At 39.1% G+C, this 25,287-nt stretch overlaps 1 protein-coding gene across 1 annotated transcript; it reads left to right on the plus strand.

The window, feature by feature from the left end:
- The first annotated feature begins 18,172 nt into the window (after nucleotides 1-18,172).
- Nucleotides 18,173-21,513, plus strand: LOC130734384 (putative wall-associated receptor kinase-like 16). Its single transcript, XM_057586756.1, has 3 exons — nucleotides 18,173-19,655; nucleotides 19,819-19,980; nucleotides 20,129-21,513. The coding sequence occupies exons 1-3, from the start codon at nucleotides 18,725-18,727 to the stop codon at nucleotides 21,391-21,393; spliced, it is 2,358 nt and encodes a 785-aa protein (XP_057442739.1). The 5' UTR covers nucleotides 18,173-18,724; the 3' UTR covers nucleotides 21,394-21,513.
- Nucleotides 21,514-25,287: the final 3,774 nt, after the last annotated feature.

Genomic DNA, 25,287 nt, shown 5'->3' on the forward strand with positions numbered 1-25,287 from the left:
GAAGGAATTGCATCTTCTTCTGCCATCGGTTGAAATCTTGTCCTTGAAACTTGTCCAATTTTCCGAACTTAGTAGTCATCTCCTTGACAGCGCCTTCTCCAGCCATGATTATCAGAAAGTAATTTGTTCGTTTGTTAGAAATCTGGTTGTGATAATCCTGGATAAAGTCAAGAATCGTGAGCGTCCACTTTCCGAACAAATTATTTCGACCCTATAATTGCCTGGGTTCACGAAATCTTTGTTGGGATAATCCTTGACAGTCAATCCGTTTCTTGGCACAAGAGAACAGATAAAGAAAGTAGAGATTTTTTGTGATTCGAATTTCTGTTTCAGAATTCTGTTTCTGGTTTTCTGTACTCTATTTCCTTAGGCTGCAAGCAACCTTATATAGAAGGTTGTGTTTGCACGAATGATCACAATTGTTCCGAAAAGTCACAATTCTTCCGAAAAGTCACAATTGTTCCGAAAAATCACAATTGTTCCGAAAAGTCACAATTGTTCCGAAAAGTCACAATTCTTCAAACAATTTCAAACTAGGGTCACAACTGTTCAGAACCTTGGACCCCGGTTCGTATTCGCGGTCAATTATGCGTTGGCTCACCGAGCGTGCACTCCGCACTAACCTGACTCGATTCCGAGCCTAACGCGTAATTGCATCAGCCTATAGTAGATCACATTACTACTAAAATACATTGATGACTCTAAATCACCAATAGGATATACCACTGGGTACTATAGCGTGAAAGATCATGTCCGATGGAAGATGATTGGGACATGTAAAATTGTAAACTACATTCTGTTTCTTATTACCTTAAAATGTTTTGGGTATTATTATGTGATTAATTGCAGTTTCATCTTGTTAGTTGATGACTTGATCTGTTATGTATTCAATTAGTTTGTTTGTTCTTTGTTCGAATAGTTGGTAAGCAAGTTAGTTAACTTCTCTAAGAAGTTTCTATCATCTACTTTATATAACACTTATATCAAATATATTTTTGTGTGTAATATTCATTTCATTCATTCATAAACTATTAGAACTATTAGTTACTTGTGTGTTTCTACTCTCTAACAAACCGATCAGTTGAGTTAGTTTAACATAGATTTTAAGAGCTTGTTTTAGTAGCTTCCATGGTACGTTTCAACAACATAGAGTATAAGTATCTCTCTCAACACTGTAATTAGTTAGTTGAATGAATAAACACATTCTTCTCAGCGGCTTTTAGGGTGGACATGTCTTAAAGTGGTCCAATGGAGAGAGAGAGGAGAAAGAGATTGAGAGATCGGAATAAAGGGCGATTGAAATGTTGGCTGGAAGCTAGAGTTAAGGGGTTCCGGTGAAGTGTATCTGTCTCCATAGCAAATGAGGCAGATCTCACACTAGCCCTTGCACCGCTAGAATCAACTCTCAAATCACCATGCTTTGTCAAACATATATAACTTTGATCAATTCCATTACAGACAAGATGATCTTCCAATTTAGCTGAATTAACTCGCATTCTATGACAACAATCTAAATAAGGGCATAATATACTATTGCGGTTCTTTGCATGCCGAACCACAAAAGTATCAAACTCTTTCACTTCATCCGCATATTCCTCAAATAAGCAATTAGCAAACATCCATTCTGATCCATACTTACCTGATATATACAGAGGTTAATGTCTACATGAAATTACTACATGCTTGAAGTGGAGTGTGTTAGAAATCTGGGTGTGATAATCCTGGATAAAGTCAAGAATCGTGAGCGTCCACTTTCCGAACAAATTATTTCGACCCTATAATTGCCTGGGTTCACGAAATCTTTGTTGGGATAATACTTGACAATCAATCTGCTTCTTGGCACAAGAGAACAGATCAAGAAAGTAGAGAGTTCTGTTTTCGAATATCTGTTACTGTATTCGGTTTTCTGTTTTTCTGTGTAGATACCTTAGGCTGCAAGTCACCTTATATAGGAGGCTGCACGAATGATCACGACTATTCGAAAATAAGTCACGATTTTTCAAACTAGGGTCACACCCGTTCGGGAAAAATTTCTAACAGCGGGACCCCCGCCAGGGGCTCCGCCCCTTGGACCCCGGTTCGTATTCGCGGTCAATTATGCGTTGGCTCACCGAGCGTGCACTCCGCACTAACCTGACTCGATTCCGAGCCTAACGCGTAATTGCATCAGCCTATAGTAGATCACATTACTACTAAAATACATTGATGATTCTAAAATCACCAACAGAGTGTACATCCAATAGATGGAGAGGGTCCTATCCTACCCATGATTGTAAAATTTGCATTATATTATTGTAAAACTAGCAAACACTAATGGATTAAGGAATAGAGTCATAGAGATATACCTGGAATAAAGGGGGATACAAAAAAATCGATCCCACACACACTAATTATACAAATCTCGTTCACACGGTTAATCAATAAATTTTTATACTGATACTAAAAAACTGAGGTATAATTTTGTGTAAAAAGGCATCAAGACGTAGCTTTCCTTTCCTGGAAATGAATGCGAGATCATATTCATTGCAATGGCAGTGGTGCAATAGTAAGAGTCAAAGGGCATGTGGTCTATAAAATGAAATCCCCAGAAACAATCAGAAACTAATAATCTTGTGCTATAATGTCTCTTACTTACATCATAAAAATAAATAAAAAATCAATACCAGGGTAATACTAAATGTAAGCTGCATCTGTAAAAAGGGGAACTAAATAAAAATGGGATAAGATGTAAAAGAAAAAGTCCACATATATATGAATAGGAGTAGTGTTATCAGACTCGGACCGGTGATCGACACGGTCAAGGCACTGGGTCAATGAGTCAATGGTTCAACCACTGGTTCATTGGTTCGATTGCTTAACTCGGTTTATATTAAAAAATTATAATAATTTAAAATATAAACTTAGTATATCATATATATAAAATAATATGCATTCTTCCTTACAAGAAGCAAAGTGGTGTAGTGGAAATTTGGATTATTTTTCCTCCCTCTAGGTCCTGTGTTCAAGTCCAATTAATTAGAGTTTGACCATTAAAAATTATAACTATGAATAAGAGAGTGGAGAGAGATTGAGTGCAGAGAATATGTACTAGCAGTGACCAGTTAAGTGCTGGAAGGTGGCCTTGGCGTTCGCAATCTGGATAGCTTTAACGTAGCATTATTAAGCAAGTGGCGTTGGAGGATGCTTCATGAGCATGACCAGCTATGGTGCAAAGTGGTGTTATCTAAATATGGAGATGGGATGTTTTCAAAGGCATCGCTTAGGTGGAAAGATTTGCTTAAGACATGTGTGGGTGCCTCCTCTGGTTTCTGGTTTGAGAATAACCTGAGTTGGAGAATTGGGGAAGGTAATAACACTCTTTTCTGGGAAGAAAACTGGCAAGGCACAGATAAATTACAGGATGTTTTTTCTGAATTGTATCAGATTTCATATCAGAAGGGATGTTCGCTGCAGGAGGTGGGTTCTTGGTAGAAAATAAGTGGGTTTGGCAGTTAAGATGGCAAGATGACGTGGTTGGGTTGAGGTCCTCGCGTTTGTCTGAACTGAGGAGGATTATTCAATCCTTTTCCCCAAATAGGGGAGTGAAGGATAAATGGTTCTGGATCAAAGAAGGAAGTGGGGTTTTTACTGTGAGATCAGCATATGAAGCTTTATGCCCTCCAAATGTGGAGCTGGAGGAGGACTGTTTTAAGCTTTTGTGGCGGATTGGGGCCCCGTCAAATGCGATTGCATTAGGGTGCGATTGCATTAGGGTGGAAGGTGTTGTTAAATCGCCTACAAACTAAAGATAATCTGGTTCACAGGAATATTCCAATCAATGATCTGCAATGTACCCTCTGTGGGTGGTGGGTCTTTTTTAGTGGGTGGATCTATGGCAATGTATTTGTAATAGCTCTTAGTTTTTTCTTTCTTGTTTCCCTCTATTTGTATTGGATAGAAATACCCCTTATACTTCTCTTCAATATATTCCATTTGCTTATAAAAAAAAAACGGACCTAGCTAGACATAGACAGTCTTCAATTCCCAGTAAGTCAAGATTACTCCCGCCAAGTTGATAAAGAAAAACAATGAAGTACATTAACAAGTGCACCTGCTCTGGCCACACCACAAGAGACGGCTAGGCGGCAGGCTAGACTGTATTTATTTTTCAGCTATAAATGTCCGCAATATACATATATACATTTGAGGGTTGAAGTTCTGGGCTTTGGGTTTTATGAATCTGGAAAAATTGAAAATGTAATGGGTTGTATTTTCTTTCAAATTAAAAATTATTTCTTTTATTTATTTTAAAAAAGAAAAAACCGACACACCCTCTATAGTAGGTCAAAAGGGGGTTGTGTAACTTTACACAAGGAAAAACTTGTGCACCGTAGGGGGACCCTGATGAGTTCTATTTTGGAAAGTTGTTTGTTGCAACGAAGAGATAATGCGATATATGTACCGTTCGTCGCAACAAAGAGATAATGCGATCTATACACTTTATGTTATAGTATAATATCGTTCGTCACAACGAAGAGATAATGTGACCTATGCAAATTCATGTTTTATAGCAACGGAGAGACAATCCGTCCTATATGCATATAGTTTCAGATGATGTTGGGTGAGGCAAGGCCCCTAGTCGATGGAAACTATTGATATTGGATGGTAAAGGTTGAAGTTACTTGCCAGTTTCAAACATATAGTTTTAAAATCAGAAACTCATGGATATGCATGAATTTTTAGAAGGAGTATTTATGAAGATATCGATTTATAGTTTTCTATATAAATGATATGCTTGATTGGAATTATGAAGGTTGAGATTACTTCCATGATTTACGTTCATATTTGGTTTTAACGTTCGTGCCTTGTGTAAGATCAAGTTTTGATTATGTAGTACAATTCTATGTTTTGATGATTACATGTTAACTATTATGTATGAACAATTATGGTACTCTAACGTTATTTTCTGAGTGTTTAAATGACAGGCTCTGACTCTGGTCTAATTACACATAAATCAGAAGCACCATGCTCAAAGAGTAACCTACGCAACGCTTTCGCACTCACTATGTTCAATCTGAACAGTAGAATAAGCTTCAGAAGATCTAAATATAGTTAAGCTCTGATATGGATTCAGATCACTTGAAGCTCTGAAGGACCAGAAGCTCTAAAGGTCCAGAGGCTCTGAAGGACCAGAAGCTCTGAAGGTCCAGAGGCTCTGAAGGACCAGAAGTTATGAAGGTCCAGAAGCTGAGAAGTGAAGACTCTGAAGTCCAAGAGTAAGCTGGCTCTGAAGACCAAGTACTTCTCCTCTGAGTCCAGAAGCAGAAGTTACAAAGGTCAGAGGATCCAAGCTTCCCTCTGACTCTGGTCACCAAGCTTCACAAGTTCCAACATGAAGCGTCGATGTGATCAGAAGTCATCTAGGTTAAAGGTCAAGTCCTCATCCAAGTACAAAAGCAATTGTACTATTCCTGACGACCTTACCTAACGTGTTCAGCCACAACAGAAACTGGAAATCTCAGATCTGCCCTCCAACGGTAGCATTCCATGCAACGTCTAAACCCTAATCCTTGGAGTATATAAAGAGGTTGTAAATGAAAGATGCCGCTAAGAAAGAAACTTTGAAAAAGCTCAAGCAATATTCAAATATTCTCTTAGCAATCTTTCTTGAAACTGTTCTTACTGTGTTTACTTTAGCTTTCTGAGAAGCAATTCTTTGTAAACCAAGGAAGGTTAGATCCTTGAGAAGACTAGGAGAGTGAATCTTAGTGATAGCTAAGTCATTGTATTGTTAGTCACTTTGCAGGTTGCAAGTGTAGTTGTAACAAACTCTGATTAGTGGATTGCCTTCATTCTAAGAAGGAAGAAATCATCTTAACGGGTGGACTGGATTAGCTTGAGGGATTTATCAAGTGAACCAGGATAAAATCATTGTGTGCTTTCCTCAACTCTTATCTTCTGTGTTTGAAGAGATTTGTTAAAATCTCAAGTGGGAAAAGTTTTAGTTTGAAAACGCTATTCAAACCCCCCTTTCTATCGTTTTTCATACCTTCACCTTGGTTTCTTCTCCCTTCCGCACACTTTATCTATTATGCCTCACTAAGTCTTTGTGACTTACCCCCCCCCCCCCCCATCATTTTCATCTACAGGTTTTTCAGGGAGCTGAGTAGAGTGTTGTTTTTATATTCAGATCATTCAAATTTGTTGGTAGGCCTCCTTTGGTGGGTGGTCTTGTTAGTGTCCTTTTATTTGATATTGGTTATTCTGCAGCTATAGGGAGTCTTAGGTCAATTTATTATGATTTGTTATTTGGTGTTTCAGTTTAAGAATTGCACTTGAGTGTTGGGCCTATAATTTGTACATTCCTTGGAGTTATGGTTAAGTAAGAGCTCATTTGACATATTTTGTTATCTTGGAAATGTTGATAATATAAAGGAGACCTTGTCGAATTTTTTCATATAACATTCTTTCAACATATATGTTCTAGACAACTGTTTGAAATTGATTTTGTAAGAAACAGACTTTGTCACGCTAAGGTGTTAGTCTGTGCATGCGCCGGTTGCGACTTGGGATTTTGGGTCGTGACATTATTAGTAAGTGTTCTCTGTCAAGATTTATGCATTGTGCTAGTGAATTACATATCCAAGCTTCCAAATGGATTCTAAGATATGTTAAGGGGATTGAAGACTATGGCACTAAGTATGCTCACTTTCAAAAAATTCTATTTCATGGATTTTCTGACAGTGATTGGGGTGGTTCATTTGATGACTTGAAAAGTACAGCAGGTTGTTGTTTCAACCTTGACTCAGGTCTGTTTTCATGGTGTTCAAAGAAGCAAGGCGTAGTGGCTCAATGTACAATTGAGGCAGAATATGTAGCAGCGTAGCAGCTATGTGAATCAAGTCATTGGCTAAGAAAAATATTTTCTGATTTACGGATGGAGCAAAGTGAACCAACACAGATTTTTATTGACAATCAAGTGCAATATCGATTTCAAATAATCCTATTTTTCATGGTAAGACTAAGTATTTTAAGATCAAGTTCTTCTTCTTAAGAGAGATGCAAAGAGAAGAAGAAATCAAGTTGTTGTATTAAAATTTACAAGACTGAAAATCGGAATGCTAATATTTTGACTTAGGCGCTTCCAAAAGTTGAAACTTTGAGATTCAAGTTGGGTATCCGTAACCTCCAAGGCAAGGAGGAGCGTTGAGAAATTAAACACGTAGCTTTCGATGATGTTTAGATAGATTAGTTTAGTTTGAATGTGTCAAATTAGAATCACCCACTAGTTGTCAGTGGAGAGATCAGTTTCTTTTTGTTTTCAGTTACAAATAACAGTCCCTGGAATTAAGCTAGAATTAAGGTGCATTATCTCCTATTCATCATTATGATGTATTTAAATTTAAGTTTATGATTCAATAAAATCATATTATGCTTTGCTGCCTCATATTAGACATCAGTTTTCTCTTCACCTCTGCTACTTTTGAATATATCAAATTAGCAACAGATTTTTTAGTTCACTTGCAGTTGTGTCTGCTATTAATCTCTTCAGCTTGATTTTTCTCTAGTTTTGTATTGTCTTGGGTCGAACTACCCATTGTACTTCTCATTAATACATCATTAGCTTATAAAATTAAAAAAGGGTGATTGCGCTTTAGCCTAGGGTTTTTCCTGTAAATATGAGCGGATGGCCTCAATAAATGGTTATGTTCACTTTTTTTTTTTTAAAAGTATGTTCACTTTTGAATACGCATAGATTGAGTTTGGAATTGAGTTCTCTAGGTTCACTTCCGGAATAGACGGTATGAGCTTATTGAGACTAATAATTAAGAATTATGATTATTACTGTGGACGGGAATGAATTGAACTTGGCAAATTAAAGGAAAGAAACTTTCACAGTTAACACAATCTGATCAACATATTAGTATATATGATAGTGCACCTAGACATGTGGCAGTTGCAGAGGATCAAGGATTGGTTGGACGCCATACACTAGTCTGTCCCCTTCCAAAGACACAACGTATATCAGTGATCTGAATTCTGAACTTGAAGTATGTTTGAATGTTGTATTTTCTGGAACTAAGCAAAATAATATTTTGGTCGCAGTCAATCACTCTCTATTGGTGACAGAGATTAGTAGTTCTTAATATTAACCATTTATTGATTTTAAAAAAAACCATTTATTAACGATAACAACCTCAACGAATAATGTCCAAGTCAAAGTTTTGCTATTTCTTGACAAGTTCTTAGTTCCGACCATTTCTAATAGCATTTTTCACGACTCAATTTGTTGATATAAAAAACGAAGAGTGAATAATTTTTATGCACTTATTGTACTCGGATTAGATCATGAATCGATACAACTTGTAGTTATATATAAAATGTTGAACTATTAATCGATCAAGACTTAAGTAAATGTTAGATGATTGAAATCGGTATCTTTCTCATTAATTTGATAATGTATGTATACAAAACTAAGTCAAAACATTCCTAATATATCTAGCATAATTACAGGAATGAATGTAGGCTAATTACAAAGACTAATAAGAATAATATGTAAATTCAGGTTCCCTCTGATCCGATTGTCCTGCACGATGCTGGGACAAGAGGTTCGACAACGGCTTTACAGTAAAACAAAACTTAACAGCAGAAACAATAACACACAGTAATTGTTAACCAAGTTCAGTGAAAACTTTCACCTACGTCTGGAGGGTTTGCACCCAAAGAAAGGAAATCCACTATCTCAAGATTCAGGAATTACAGACACTCATGAACAACTCAGTTCATAGTTCACTTCCTAATCTACCCAGTGTATTTCTACTTAGAATCTCAACCTAAGTATGAGAGCCCCTCTCACTTTCTCTCAATCACTGCCACAGTGATTGGTTAACACAATGAACAAGTAGAGTTTGAACGCAATCAAACACACAGAATCTCTCTTTGCTTTATAGAATCAGTGAGCAAAGATAGATTCACAATCAACAAAGGACAAAGCACAATTAACAAATCCTAAAACACTCGATCTCTCTCTATCAGCTTCGACCATCTTCACGTTTTAGGTCTTCATCCTTTTATAGACTTCAGCAGCGGTAGCATGGGCTTTAGGGTTGGCACGGGCTGAAGAAACAGATTGCAGTAACAGCAATTCAAAACGCAATCTTGATAGATTCGGTTTCTTATTGCACAAGTAAAGATAGAAACCAATCTTTTAACAAAGATTATTTCAACAAATAACAACCCAACAAATAAACCCTTCTGGAATAGATACTTGCTCCTCAAGTAACTCAAAAACATATCTTCAGTAAATCTTCAGAGGGCCCACAACAGAAACACAAGCTGAGGACTGATGCCCTAGCTTCACGAGATCAGATGCCACAGCATCTGCTTCGACAATCGGTTGTTTTGACAAAATGCATGGCAACATGTTCCAACATAATACATATTCATATTCTGTCACATCCCCACAGTCGAAGCGGGAGGTTCACTAACGCTGAGACCGGTTCGAAAATCATCAAAAAGAACTCGAGGGAGGCCTTGGGTGAAGATATCCGCAATCTGGTGGCGAGAAGGAACATGAAGAATGCGCACCTGACCACGAGCGACCTTCTCTCGAACAAAGTGAATGTCCATCTCAATGTGTTTGGTGCGTTGATGCTGGACAGGATTGCCGGATAGGTAGATAGCACTAACATTATCATAGTAGACCAAAGTAGCCTGAGAAAGAGGAAAGTGAAGCTCCAAAAGAAGGTTGCGTAGCCAACATGATTCAGAAACCACATTAGCAACGCCTCGGTACTCAGCCTCAGCACTGGACCGGAAAAGTGTGAGTTGTCTCTTGGACGACCAGGAAATGAGGTTGTCGCCGAGAAACACAGTAACCAGAAGTAGACCGACGAGTGTCTGGACATCCACCCCAATCTGCATCGGTGTAGGAAATAAGCTTCTCAATAGGAGAAGGATAAAGATGCAAGCCAAACTGTAAAGTGCCCTGAACATAATGCAGGATGCGCTTCAGTGCAAGTATATGCTCTGTGCGGGGGGCATGCATATGAAGACACACCTGCTGAACAACATAAGAGATGTCAGGACGGGTGAATGTGAGATACTGCAAAGTCCCAGCAAGACTCCGATATAAAGTAGGATCATCACACGGAGTACCAGCAGAAGTACTGAGTTTCTGCTTGGTGTCAACTGGAGTAGCAGAAGGATTGCACGATGTCATACCGACTCGAGCAATAATATCACGTGCATATGTACTCTGACTGAGAAAAAGTCCACCTGCATGTCGGGTGACGGCAATGCCCAGAAAATAGCTCAACGGTCCCAGATCCTTCATAGAAAACTCGGAGGCAAGAAGGGCCATGATGGATTTGCGAAGGTCATGAGAGGAGCTGATAAGGATGATGTCATCAACATAAAGCAGGAGGTAAGCCATGTCAGAGTCTCGCCTGTATATGAAAAGGGAGTGATCAGAGGTGATGTGTTGAAACCCAATGGTGGAGACATAGTGTGCAAAATGCTGGTACCAGGCACGAGGCGCTTGCTTCAACCCATAAAGAGATTTTCGCAAGCGACACCCATAGTCAGGATGTTTTAGGGTCACGAAAACCCAAGGGCTGATGCATGTAGGCTGTCTCATGCAGATCACCATGGAGGAATGCATTCTGAACGTCTAACTGGTGAATGGGCCAAGACCTGGAGAGGGCAATCGTGAGAACAGTGCGAATGGTCGCGGGTTTCACCACAGGACTGAAAGTCTCGTCACAATCAACACCTGCAATCTGTGACCTGCCATCACCGACAAGGCGAGCCTTATAACGCTCAAAACAACCATTAGCTTTCGTCTTATGACAAAAAATCCACATGTAGAGACTGATATTAACATCACTAGGACGAGGAACCAAATCCCAAGTCGTATTTCTAATTAAAGCATCAAATTCAGACACAGATGGCGGTTCGCGTGAACCAAGAAAACAAACAGACACGGATGCAATAAGACGAGTCGGGTCTTCTGTATGGATAGTTGCTGGATCTATACACAAACACGGATGAAAGGAGATCTGTGCTGGCGGCGCGCGGAAGGGTGGCCGGAGATGGGCGGCGCGTAAGTGGCAGCGGAGGCGCGCGATGACGGCGCGAGCAGAGAAGGCGCGCATGCGCTGGGTTCAGAGGAGCTCGCAGTTGTGAGGAGAAGCACCGGCGCGGTTGGCAGGCGGTGGTGACGTCACTGACAGGGCAGTGTTGAACGGCGGCTGTGCTGAAGGAAGAAGAAGAAGGCAGCTGGGTTGGAAGAAGAACAACAGTGGTGGAGAGTAAAAGAAAAAGGGGAAAGGGAAGAGTTATGCGGAAGCAAGGGAGGAGGAGAGTGGCGCGGCGGCGGCAGTGGGCAGCGGCAGCGCAAGAGCCTGTGTGCGGAGGTGGTGCAAAGATGGGAAGAGGGCACGACCGTTAGATGATTGAAATCGGTGTCTTTCACATTAATCTAATAAGGTATATATACAAAACTAAGTCAAAACATTCCAAATATATCTAGCATAATTGAAGGAATGAATGTAGGCTAATTACAAAGACTAATAAGAATAATACATATTCATATTCTATCAGTAAAAAATAGTGTTGCAGATAAATAGGCATAATATTCTATGAGATATTTTTTTTTTTATTTTCTTATAATATTCCTTAGTATATTATGTATTTTTTCCTATAGTAAATAATATGGTTAGTCATCATATTAGTCCTTGTTTTTGTGTCGTCGTCTGATCTAGGTCTCTCATCGGAAATATTATTGTAAATGGCCCTCATGTTCGATAATGATTTGGAGCAGATCCTTGTCGGAGCTCTGGCGAGTGATGATTTGGATCACTGACTGTGTTAATTATACCTACGTGTATTTAAAAGAAAATACACATAACAAAATTAAATTAAATTAACAAAATCAAATTAAATTGGAAACCCAAATTAACCCAAATTCTAAATCCATAATTCATCTTCATAAACATGAATCTTCTTCAACATCATGAGTTTCTTGATCTAATTTTTTTTTACATAAATCTCATCTTCATTTTCTTATTCATCTTCTTCATAAAATTAAGAATAATAAACAAAATAAAATACCAAAACACTAAATTTTACTTCCCCAGGTCTTCACTTTCAAAAAAAAAATTCCTGATCTTCAACATCATAACAGAAACACATAATCAATTTCCAGAAAACTAAAAACCGCAATTCCCACCATGGATTCTCCATCCAACACCAACACCACAACCCCTTCGACGCTAGCTATGGAATCCTCCATCCAACTCCACGGCATCACCCCAAACCTCCTCACCCAAACCCACCTCCACCTGCAACCAGAGATCTTTGAGCCCCAACCCCACGCGCACTTGCAACCAAAGATCTAGATTTCCGCACGCGCCAGACGGTTGACTATTCGAGACTTGACTTTTTCGCAAACAGTTGACTTTTTTCTACACAGTTGATTTTTTCTGAACGGTTGCTTTTCCACATGGCTGACGATGCTGCTCCTCAGTCTTTGCCCTTTTCTTCCTTGGTGCACGTGATCTTAGTGAAGCCCAAACCTTATAGTTTCCTTCTCTAGCGCAAACAAGTGACATATCTCCTTCACAATCAGAATATGTGTCATATTGTTTGTAGTTCTGTTGATCCTCCCTCGGAGTTTGTGCAACAGACTTTCGCACATACTGTTACCCCGGGTTTGTGTAATGGTGTTGTGGTTCTGAATACTCGTTTTACGCAGTGGAAGGCTCAAGATCGCAATGTCAATAGTCTTCTTCTTTCCTCCCTGGCCGTGGAGGCCTTATCTAAGACTCTCAATGCTAACATTGCTCGAGATGTTTGTACTACTCTGCACTCTGCTTATGTTTCACGAAGTAAGGCACGTGAACTGCGTCCCTGTGATCAGCTTCTCCTCATGCGTCATGGTTCCCTCTCTGTTTCTGAGCATGGACGGAAATTCCGTACTATTTGTGATCAATTGGCTGCAATTGTTGCACCTGTTTCTAACGATGATAAAGTTGACCGGTTCCTTCGTGGTCTTGGCGTTTCCTATGCAACATTTTCCACGGATCAGCGTGATCAGGTACTCTTGCCTCTATTTTTGATATTCTTTGTACAGTCGAAATTCATGCTATTGTTCATGCGTCTCTTGAGGAATCGGTGACCCTTCCACCTGGTGCCTTCCATGCGAGCAATCAGTCTCACTCTTCTGGTAATCAGTCATCCAATGGTGGTAACCGTGGTAATTCCCGTGGTAATTCTGGTGGAGGTTATCGAGGTGGAAACCATGGCAACTCAAATGGTGGATCTCGCCAGCGTCGCAACAACGGTGGTTCTTGTCGTCATGGTTCTTATACCCCTCTCTGTCGAATTCGTTGGGAGCAGGGGCACTATGCTGATAAATGTCTGGTTCGTTGGGATCAACCTTTTAAGTTTGTAAATCTAATACAAGCATTTGTTGCGGGTTGATCGTTGGACAACTCCAATAGTTCTGACTGGTATATGGACATAGGTGCCACTTCTCAAATGACTCCTTCTCTCTCTCAGTTGACGAACTCGCATGACTACTCTGGTAATGATCGTGTTCTTGTGGGTAATGGGGCTGGTTAAATATTACTCATATTGGTTCTCGTTCTGTTACTCATTATGTTCCTTTGTCTGATGTTTTGGTTGTGCTCCGGTTAACTAAAAATCTTGTATATGTTAGCAAATTGACACGCGTTAATAATGTTAAAGTTGTTTTCTAGATGATTCTTTTGTTCACCTAAAGACATGCGTCATTCTGGCAAGGGGCCGATGTGACCAAGGACTTTATGTGTTGGATAAAGGACCTCAAGCATTGCTCACTAGCAGTTTTCCATTACCTCGTGCCTCCTTTGAACTTTTGGAACTCCCGTTTAGGACATGTTAATTTTGATGTTATTAAACAGTTACATAAACAAGGTTGTTTAAATGTTTCCTCTATTTTTCCTAAGCCAATCTGTTGCACTACTGTCAGATGGCTTAGAGTAAACGTTTGGTTTTTCATGATAATAATAAACAGGCATCTACCGTTCTTGATCTTATTCATCGTGATTTGTGGGGACCGTCTCTCATTGCTTATGTTGATGGTTTCTCTTACTTTGTTATTTTTGTGGATGATTTCTCCCGTTTTAGTTTGGTTTTATCAATTGAAGCACAAGTCTATTTTTTATGATGTGCTTGTTCAATTCAAATCATTTGTGAAAAATCAATTCTCACGGTCGATCAAAGTTTTTCAAAGTGACAATGGCACTGAGTTGAAAAATAACAAAGTACAAGCTTTATTTTCTTCCCTGGTGTGCTTCATCGTTTTTCATGCCCTCACACTCAGGCCCATAATGGTCGGGTTGAACGGAAACACATACATGTTCTTGAGCTTGGTCTTGCTATGTTGTATCACTCGCTTGTGCCTACTAGCTATTGGGTTGGTGCCTTAAGTTCTGCGGTATACATTATTAATCGTGTCCCTCTTTGATGCTCTCTGATCAGATTCCATTCACACTCCTGTTTCAGGTTGCGTCTACCTATGCTAATTTCCATCCTTTTGGTTCTCGGGTGTTCCATGCTTGTGTCCTACATGAAAAATTTATTTAGCCCTCAAAGTACTCCATGCATATTTCTGGGATATAGCAGTCATCACAAGGAATTGAAATGCTTCGATCCAGCTACTTCTCGGACTTATGTATCTCGTCATGCTCAATTTGATGAATTTTGCTTCCCTTTTGCAGGTTCTCATCCTTCTAACAATGACTTGGTGATTTCTGTATTCTATGAACCAGCTGCAGGATCCCTTGCATCTCAACAACCTGCTCCTCCTGTTGTTCAGGAGAGTTCACCACATACTGGTCCTTTGTTATGTACATCTTGTGTTGTCCTAGATGCCCTGTCGGTTCTTTATGGTGATAAACCACCTTCGTCTGCTACTGCTTCACCAGCACCACCGGTCACTCCGCCTGCATCACCACCGTCGACCTTTGTGGCTCAGGTTCAGCACGCCCCAGTTGTTGCTCGACCGCAACTCGATCTCAAGATGATATTTTCCGGCTAAATCCATGATATGCTTTGGTTCATGATCAGCTACTAGTCGTCTCACTGCTTTGCATACTGCTACTGATCCTAAGGGATTCATATCTACTATGAAGCATCCTCAATGGTTTGCAGAAATGGAGGATGAATTTTATGCTCTTCATGAGAACTGCACTTGGACTTTGGTTCCTCGTCCTTCGACTACAAATGTTGTTGGCAGTAAGTGGGTTTTTCGCACTAAATTCAAAAGTGACAACATTGTTGAGAACTTAAAAGCGCGTTCGGTGGCTTAGGGTTTCACCCAGATTCCAAGTTTTTATTACTCTTTCACTTTTAGTACTGTTGCCAAATCGTCTACTGTGTGCCTTATTTTATCTCTTGTCGTGCTTAATGACTGACAGCCTCATCAGTTGAATGTCAAAAATGCTTTCTTTCATGGTCATCTCACTGAAACTGTTCATATGGAACAGCCTCTCGACTTTGTTGATCATCGTTTCTTGACTCATGTGTGTTGGTTGAACAAGGTCATCTACGACCTCAAACAGGCACCTCGTGCTTGATTTCAATGGTTGAACCTTAAACCTCTTTGAAATTTTAAAATGTATCTCCACTTCTTGTTATTGGTATTGCAGCAGTATATATATAAATATATATATATAGGCAATTCGCTTGGTGTCGAGCAAATTCTACATTGCTCACAATTCAAGACAAGATATGCGATGACTGTTCTGCAAGATTCGCTTTGTTAATTCATCCCACTTGTCCTCGAAGGATAGTTCAAGTGGTAAGAGCTAGAGACATAAGGGTGGGGTGGGATGAAGGGTGAAGGGTCTAGGGTTCGAACCCTGAGAATGACTAGTTTACTAACATTATTAACAACTAACATTTGCCTATAAAAAAAGGGGAAATTTGACTCACCTCCCTTGAAGTTTACCATTATTACACTGACCTCCCCTCTAGTTTGTAAAATGCATTGACCTCCCCTTATTCAAATATCTTTTTGAAAAATAAAGAATGTTGAGTGTTATAATGATAAATCTTATGGGAGGTCGGTGTAATTATAATAAACCTCAAGCGAGGCTACAGCTATAAACTTTCTGATGTATAAAAAAATAACTCACATATCTCAAGAAAAATTTTAATTCAACAATTACTTTTTTCCCGTTCTTTGTCCCTTTGTTCCACTTTTCAACCATTACGTGGAGGCTGCAACTAGTACTGTCTATCTCATCGTTTTCTTTATTTCATCTTTATTCCGCATTTTTCAACACAACATGCAACCAAATAATAATTAATTTCTTTCTTCCACTATTATGTTTTTTCCACGATCATATTCATATATACATCATACCTGGTCAGTCTACCTTTTCAAGTCAACACATCTTTATTACCAGCCAAAATTCTTAAGCATTTTCTAACAAGGTATAACAACACCTTTTCTAATTTTGTAACCAAAGAAAATGGAACTGAAGGCACAACACACGCACCTGAGGTTGTTAGTAGCCATGGTATTAGTAGCTGTTGGCAGCTGATGATGAAACACCCCTTTGCCCTATCTGGCTGCAACTACACTTTTGGAGATGTCCATATTCCATATCCACTACAGACCGCATCACATGAGAGCTAGCGGCAAGTTAGACTGTATTTATTTTTCAGCTATAAATGTCCGCAATATACATTTAAAGGGACCGGATGTAACCCAAATGATTTAGCGTGAATCAGAATAAATGTGTGATTGATGTTCTATCCCATGACTCTTTCAATATGGTTTAAATGAATTGAATTAAGCATTATAAAAAATCATTCTAAGCTTAAAAAGGTTATTCCCCTGATATGGAAAAACCATATAACTAATTACTTATATAGGGTTATTTCTAAAGTTAGTAGTATATTTTTTTGGGGGTAAGAAAAAAAAACATATACTATTTCTAAAGTTAGTAGTATATGGAATAACCATGAACTAACATATACCAACTTTTTCACTTGATAATTTTCTATAGGGTTTTTTCTAAAGAAACCAATCTTCCCAAAGAAGAGACTTATCAAGTAAAAATCAAGGCTTAAATACTCTGGAGGTCCCTGAAATTGTATGGAGTATGAAAATAAGTTCCTGAAATTTTTTTTTTCCGATTTGGAATCCTTAGAATTGTTTTTTTAATCTAAATAAGTCCCTACCCGTATTTCATGCTTACGTGACTTCATTTTTTCACAATCACAGTTTCCACGTGGATTTCTTCTTTTTTTTTTTAAACCCAACTATTTTCCCTTCATCTTCTTCCTCTGAACCTCATCTTGCTTTCATCTTCTTCAACAATTTTTTTTCTTTCTTCTCCGGCACCTTCTCCCTCAAATCTCTGCACCCCTTCGCCATCTCCACCACCCCTCCGATCGGAAGCAAAACGACATTGTTTCACCCCCCCCCCCCCCCCCCACGATTTCACCCCAAGCAACCTCTTCAGCCTAAGAAAATCCACCGGATCCATAATCACCAGCGCGTTGGGGGGTTTGTGATTCTGGATTTGGGTCGAATTCCATCACCATCATGAACCCCTGGATCGAATCCCTCTGGCTTCCTCTTTCTCGATCTCTATGTTGGGGGTTTGTGATTCTGGATTTGGGTTTTTAGATTTGGAGTTTTTGGGTTGGGATTGGGAGAATAAAGAAAAAGAAATGGTGGAGGAGAGTTATTTTCGTACGGGGCACAATTTCATGGACCCTTAGAGTATTTAAGCCAAAAATCAATGGTGTCAAAATACAAGAGAGTTACTCCTTATTTACAGGAGAAGAAAGCTAATTTTACCCATGTACTAATGGGCAAGACATCTGTTAATCTAACTATGTAACCCTCTAATGGTAAAATACAAGTGTAAAATTAATCTCGTATAAGAAGAAGAAATACTATCTCTTTTCAGTTTCAATTAATTCAAACAACTTTAAAGTCGTCTCATTTTCCTCATACATATATTTTTTATATTCATTCCTATCATTTTCACATTTACATTGAAGGAAACATTAATCTTATTAATTGTTAAGTGCTACGTGAGCTAAACTTAGAAAAAAACAGTTTTTTTTTAATAAGCAAAATTGAGTAGATAATAGCACAAGGGGTGCTATGGATGGTATTTTCTTCAAGATCAATTCTCCTTCAGAACTTCACTACATACTTTCTTCTTTAAAGACCGAGTAATAGTCTTAGTCTTCTTGCTAAGTCAATTGAACTTACTCCCATCCAAACTGAGAAAAAAAAAATTGAAGTTCATAAATAAGTGAACCCCTCGGGCTTCCAGAGCATATGCAGCTAGTTAATTTTCAGTTCCAACTTCCAAACCTCTGTAATCTAGTTTGTGTGACCAAAGCCAATGGAGGTGAAGGTGAAGCAGTTGCAATTGCACCTCGTGCTAATTGCTGCACTAGCATTAGCCCTCGTAGCAGCAGAAACCAAAGTACAGTCCCTGCCTGGCTGCAACTCCACTCTAGCTATGATAGTGCAAAGATAGCAATCAAATTTGCAGACAGATATGAAAGCCAAATAATGAATTGAAGCCACTTTTTGGCTATGGTCTTCCAATGGTTTCCATAACCAACCAGATCTATTTGTAAGGGGAAACTAATCACATGCTACTAAAGAAGATGAATGGAAGAAAACCCCCTAGAAATAATCTAGTTTGTGTGACCAAAGCCAATGGAGGTGAAGGTGAAGCAGTTGCAATTGCACCTCGTGCTAATTGCTGCACTAGCATTAGCCCTCGTAGCAGCAGAAACCAAAGTACAGTCCCTGCCTGGCTGCAACTCCACTTGTGGAGATGTCAATATTCCTTATCCTTTTGGCATAGGCAACTCATCATCAAAACCAGATCAACCTTGTTACTTGGAGCGCAAATTCAAACTCGACTGCAATGATTCTAAACTATATTTTAGTAACGTACAACTACAAGTTCTAGACATCACCATCATTATGGGTCAAGTGGACGTAATGTTTTTCGTCTCATCGGAATGCAATCAACGACCACTTTTTGCAGCAAGTCCCCCTCCTATCAGCATTTCAACGACGGAAACCCAAGATGGGAGTGAGAGCCGTCAATATGGGAACCTCTACACAGCAAGTTTCAGCATTTCAAGCAAGGAAAACAAGTTCCTAACCGTGGGCTGCGACAGTTATGGCTATCTCAACAGTGTTTACGAGGAGCACACATATACAACTGGGTGCTTGACAAGATGTTATGGCAAAAAAACAATAATAAAAAACGGAACTTGTTCAGGCATAGGGTGTTGCCAGGTGGACGTTCCTCCAAGAATGAGGAATATCACAGTAGAAGCATCTGGGTTTCCCAATTCAACGGAATCGTTGGGAACCTGCACCTATTCATTTGTTGTTAAGCAAGGCTCGTATAATTTTTCTACCACTGATTTAGAAGATTTTCCTCACACAGAACTCCCCTTGGTTCTTGATTGGACTGTAGGAAACAGCAGCTGCGATGCTTCAAAGAGTGGTACCGACTACGCGTGCAAGAGCAATAGTTACTGCAACGACAAGGACTTGGATTATGGTTATCGATGCACATGTATGCCAGGTTATGAAGGAAACCCGTACCATCCTCCTGATGGCTGCACAGGTAATTTTTTCGTGTAAAATTTAGAACTTATTATGCCTCATTCAAACTAGCAATCCCCAACTACTTGCTCAATCTTAGTGACTTGCCATAACACAAAACTGAAAATGCATAGTTGGACAATAAAGATTTATTTATTTCAGTAATCTCTCTTTTTGAGTTGCAGATATTGATGAGTGTAAGGGGCCGGATCATGGATGCATAGATGAAAATCACTGTCGCAACAAAAATGGGTCTTATGATTGCTTTTGTCCTAAGGGGCAATCTGCAGACGGAACAGACAAAGGAAGGTGCAACAAACAGGAAGTACTTACAAAAGTTATAATTGGTAAGAAGCTAAGCACATCCAATTAATTTTGTTTCAGTCTCTTGTGTCTTTCATTTCAAGTTCTCGTAGTTATGTTCATTCAGCAAGGATGGTGTTAACGTTGTTTAGAGAATAACTCATTGATTGCGTCAAAATATTTGGAATGCAGGAGCAGGAGCAGGGATTATTATTCTATTTGTGGTGATTGCCTCTCTGTACTTAACATACCAGAAAAGGAAACTAATGAAGCTAAAAGAGAAATTCTTCCGTGAGAATGGGGGCTTCATTTTGCAACAAAAACTCCGTACAAGAGAAGATTCCTCCCAAACTGCTAAAATTTTCACAGAACATGAACTAAACAAGGCCACCAACAACTATGATGAGAGCTTAATCATTGGTAAAGGAGGTTATGGCATAGTTTTCAAAGGAGTTCTGCCAGATAAACGGATTGTTGCAATCAAGAAATCCAAAATAGTAGATAAGAGTCAAATCGAGCAATTCATTAATGAGGTGGTTGTTCTGTCCCAAATCATTCATAGGAATGTGGTCAAACTCTTGGGATGCTGTTTGGAGACTAAAGTACCTTTACTAGTTTATGAGTATGTCAGCAATGGTACCCTTCATGATTTGATTCACAATGGAGGCAAGGAAGAAAATGTAACATGGAAAACTCGTCTAAGGATAGCAGCAGAGGCAGCTGGAGCTCTGTCTTATCTGCACTCGGATGCCTTTGTACCCATTATCCACAGAGATGTAAAGGGTGCCAACATTCTCTTGGATGACGATTACAGAGCCAAAGTGTCAGATTTTGGAGCTTCAAAATTGGTTCCGCTTGACCAAACTGGTATAGCCACAATGGTGCAGGGCACTCTTGGATACTTAGACCCAGAGTATATGCAATCACAACATTTGACAGAGAAAAGTGATGTATATAGCTTTGGGGTAGTGCTTGTAGAGCTGCTAACTGGGGAGAAACCTATTTCATTTGACAGGCCAGAAGAGAAAAGAAGCCTAGCTATGCACTTTCTTTCTTGCTTGAAAGAGGACCGCATGTTTGATGTTGTTCAAGCTGGAATCATGAATGAAGAAAATAAGCAAGAGATAAAGGAGGTTGTTGTTCTTGCAGCAAAGTGTTTGCGGCTTAAAGGCGAGGAAAGACCAAGCATGAAGGAAGTGGCTATGGAGTTGGAGGGATTAAGGCTAATGGAGAAGCACCCCTGGACAAGTAGAGAACAAGATTTGGAGGAGACTCCATACTTTCTTCACAATGAATCTTCAAACATTTATTATGAATGTGGTGATAGGAGCAGCCTTCAGAATACTGGGTATGATACCAGTAGGGATCATGTACCGCTGGTTGCCTTGCATGGTGGTTCTGTGACAACATATTGTAATCTATATAAGATATCTTGGTTTTCAGTTGAATGTGTGTGAAACATCCTATCTTGTATTTGCTAAGTACTTTTTTTTTTCTTAATTCCACTTTTCGTCCCTGATCTATCATAGTTATGCGATTTTGGTCCCATTATTTAAAAACGAGTAATTTGCATCTCCTTTGTTTTGTGTCGTCAATAGTTTTGGTCGTTTTGCTAATTTTCCGTCCAAATTGGATGAGGTGGACCTCATTAAATGATATGGCACAAAAAAATCCAGATATAATAATAATTTTACATATAACTAGTGTTTTTTTACTCGCGCGTTGCACAGTGAATATGTCTATTGTATTTGATACGTCAATCAATACCTTGATTATTAAAACTATATTAAACAACGGAGGAAATAGAAGAGTTAGAAATGTTAATCAAAGTGGACATAAAGACTTCTCTTCTAAGCCTGGTTGAGATCAACAGGAACTTGCTTCACATTCTTCGTGAATATGAAGACAATAGCACAAATCATAGATATAAGGAATTACAAACATATTAATCTTAAAAAAAAATGAATGTGATAGTAGCACAAATCAGGATTGTGAAAGATAAATCATAAAGTATGACAATATTGTGTTTATTTCAAGCTAAGTCATCAAAGTTTGAGTCAATATTACAGGGTACCTAAAGAATCAAATAATAACACAACTTGATATCTTTATAATATCATGATAATCAATACTCACTTGGTCATTGTTGTGGTCTTGCTCAGACAAACTCAATCGGACCACATATCCTCATAGGCCAATCAAAAAATTGATGGAATCAATTTCATTTGCTTCGAATTCGACTAAGTCAGTGTTGGAATCAATTTCAATTACCAAAGAAAAGAAATAACAAATTGAGAAAGGGAAAAACGTTTTGGGACCCAGGGGATATGATTATATACACATCATAAAGTTTAATAATTATAGATAGCATGGAATAATAAGCAAGTATGAGCAAAGGTTTTACCTTGTTAAAAACAGGGAACTCGGCTTTGAAGCGAGTTCAAACATACTCTTGTATTTGTACATTATCTTCAGGTTCCTGTGCCCGAAACTGATTACATGGGAATGCTAGAATTTCAAGACGTGAAGACATTCTAACAAACATATCAAAAGAGGATGACGAAAATAATCTAATTACTCAACAACATTTATGTCAAACACTTACACAATTATCAACTTACACAATTATCAGCACCACATGAAGCAAGTTGCATACTCGAGTGATCTTCCTTATTTTTCCTCCATGCCAACCGGTTCACGGTAGAGGCATATAGGGGAGAAGATGGTTGATGCAGTATTAGTAAGGAGTAATCTAGGTAAATCTTAGATAATTAAGGCAAATCTTTTAAAATTTTAATATTTTATGAAAAAGTTTCTCAGATTTAAAATTACCTTTAAAAAATCAGTTTCAAGATTTGTTGTGGAAATAAATTTTAGGTGAAGAAAAAGTTAATTTTTAGAGTATTAATTAAATTTTATGTTATTTTATTGAATCTTCATATTTTCATTTAATTAAGAATTTTATGAACTTTTATTGTTTTTTTTTTGGTACAAGAGGTCAAAAGCAAAAGGAAAAAACAAACAAGAAAACAAAAACTAACGCCTCACGAAGGAGACACCCGACGCATCAGCGAGCAACATAAGACTCATTCCTTCTAACGGTACATATGTGGTAACAAACTCATCCATTTGCTCAGCCCCATGCTTTGCTAGAAAATTAACACAAGCATTCCCTTCCCACACAGCGTATGAATCAGAGAAACACTCCAAGAGCGGGCCAAGAGGTCTCTAATATCCCAGACAATCGATGTGTAGGCATGACGAGTTGAAAGAACTCCCTCCACAAGAGAAATAGCATGCAACGAATCCGAACGACATTCCAATGTACGGTGCCCACGCTGCCAAGCCACCATCAGACCATAAAAATCCCCAAGAGCTCCAACTGCAAGATGTCAGTGTCAACTAGATACCCTAAGAACCCAGTAATCCAAGCACCCTCTGGGATCCTCAAGCAACCACCAAAACATCCACGAGGCGGTGTCCTATGTTGGGTCCAGGTGGGCCAGCATCCTGCCTGCTAGGTAGCGTTCGAAACGGGGCGCTGTCAGCTACGCTATAAGGAAATAACGTTGCGCCCTCACAAACATCAATTGGTTTTGGCGTAGTGGTAAGCGCGTGATCCTTCAATTGGTATCAGAGCGCATAAGTATTCAGAGTCACGAGTAGGGTATCAGAGTTAACCAATATCACTTCAGAAGAAGTGAAATGTATTCCTTGTATTTGCCCAGTGACACATCGATGGTCATAAAAGTGGAACTCTTAAATTCTCCAAAAGAACAAAAATCACACTAATCAGCTAATACATCAAAAAATGGGTTATACTTCCCCTTTTTATCATAAGCAAAAAGCTTGAGGTGAGAAAAACTTAGCGTGAAGTACAAGGTACTCCCCCTTAGAAAAGGTCTAAGTTTCGAAAAGATGGAGAAGGAATGAATGATGAAAAATAAATTAGCGAATTAATGAAAGGAATTAATGCATGTGCAGAACGTTTACCACCGGCCACGGGAGTAAAGAGAGGCTTCAGTTACTAATAACTTATCCTCGAGAAACTGCAAGAGCAATAACTTCTAGAGAGAAGGGATGCTTATATAAAGCGATTAGAAACAAAGTAGGCTTCACAACAAGACTACTTCCGACTAACAAATGGCATCATACATCGTTGCATTGGAAGAGCTCAGAAAGAAGGCCTTTGATGAAGATTTGTTCATCAATGTTAGGCACCCAGAGGGTTCGAGAACAATACATGAGCTAACCAAAACGCTGCTGGAAAAGGATCTTAGTCCAGAATTGGAGAAAGATCTGAAGGAGTTCCTCTGCTTCGTGGAGGTGATTCAGGAGTTGTGCAAGCTGGAGCTGAATCTGCTGGAAGAAAAAGAAGCAGTGAAGAAGGATCTGGAGACGATGGAAGAGAGTCTGGAGAGGGATGAACTGAGCAAAAGGCTCGGCAACATAGAGTACATGCTCGATCGTCTGGAGAAGGAAAGAGTAGAGCAGCGCCAAGAGTGTAGGAGAATGAGGAAGGATCCTCCATTCTAGAGTAATGTAAACGAGTGATGATGTAATTTTTGATTATTTATAAAAGCAAAAAATTTCAAATATATGTTATGATAAATGCAAGAAGAAACACGAAATAAATAATCACATAAGGCAATAAATAGACATAGTATATAGAAGTAAATAACTAAAAGCAAAGAAAACAAATAACAGAAAGTTTATCAAACAAAGAAGAAAACGAGAGAGATCCTAAAAATGAAGGTTTTGCAGTGCGGCGAAGGAGCTCTTGAATAGCTTCATTCATGCTGAACAGGAGAGTCTCATGAGAGTTAAGACGTTGTTCCAAAATAGCAAGTCTGGAAGAACTTGGCTGAGTAGAAGTAGATGGAACATCCTGAGCAGAGTGAGGAGCTTGAGTGGAGTGTGAAGCAACACTTGTGAAAGGCACTGGTGCAAGAACTTGACCTCTGAGTGCATCAGCTTCAGCCTATAGCCTCTCAGCTTCTTTCAGAGTTTCTAACTTTGCATTCTCAATTTGTTCAGCTTCTAGACGTGCAACCTCTTCTTCTTGTTTTTTCTTCTTTCTTGCTTCCTCAATAGCTTCAAGTAACTCAACCCTTAGTTGTTGTTCATGCATAGCCACTCTTCTGTTGAAACGCTGTCTGGCAGCTTCAATCCTCTGATCCCTTTCAGTTGTGAGATGACTCATCATGATAGGAACTTGAGCAATCATCCAATCACACAGATGATCCCATTCTTCAGCAACAGAGTCAGGGTTCTCATGAAGGTCAGGGTGACCTTGCACATTGCGAACCATTAATGATGCTTCATAATTAAACACACTGATGCACTCAAGA

The sequence above is a fragment of the Lotus japonicus genome, chromosome 1, assembly GCF_012489685.1.
Source record: "Lotus japonicus ecotype B-129 chromosome 1, LjGifu_v1.2".
In the NCBI taxonomy this organism is placed as follows: domain Eukaryota; kingdom Viridiplantae; phylum Streptophyta; class Magnoliopsida; order Fabales; family Fabaceae; genus Lotus; species Lotus japonicus.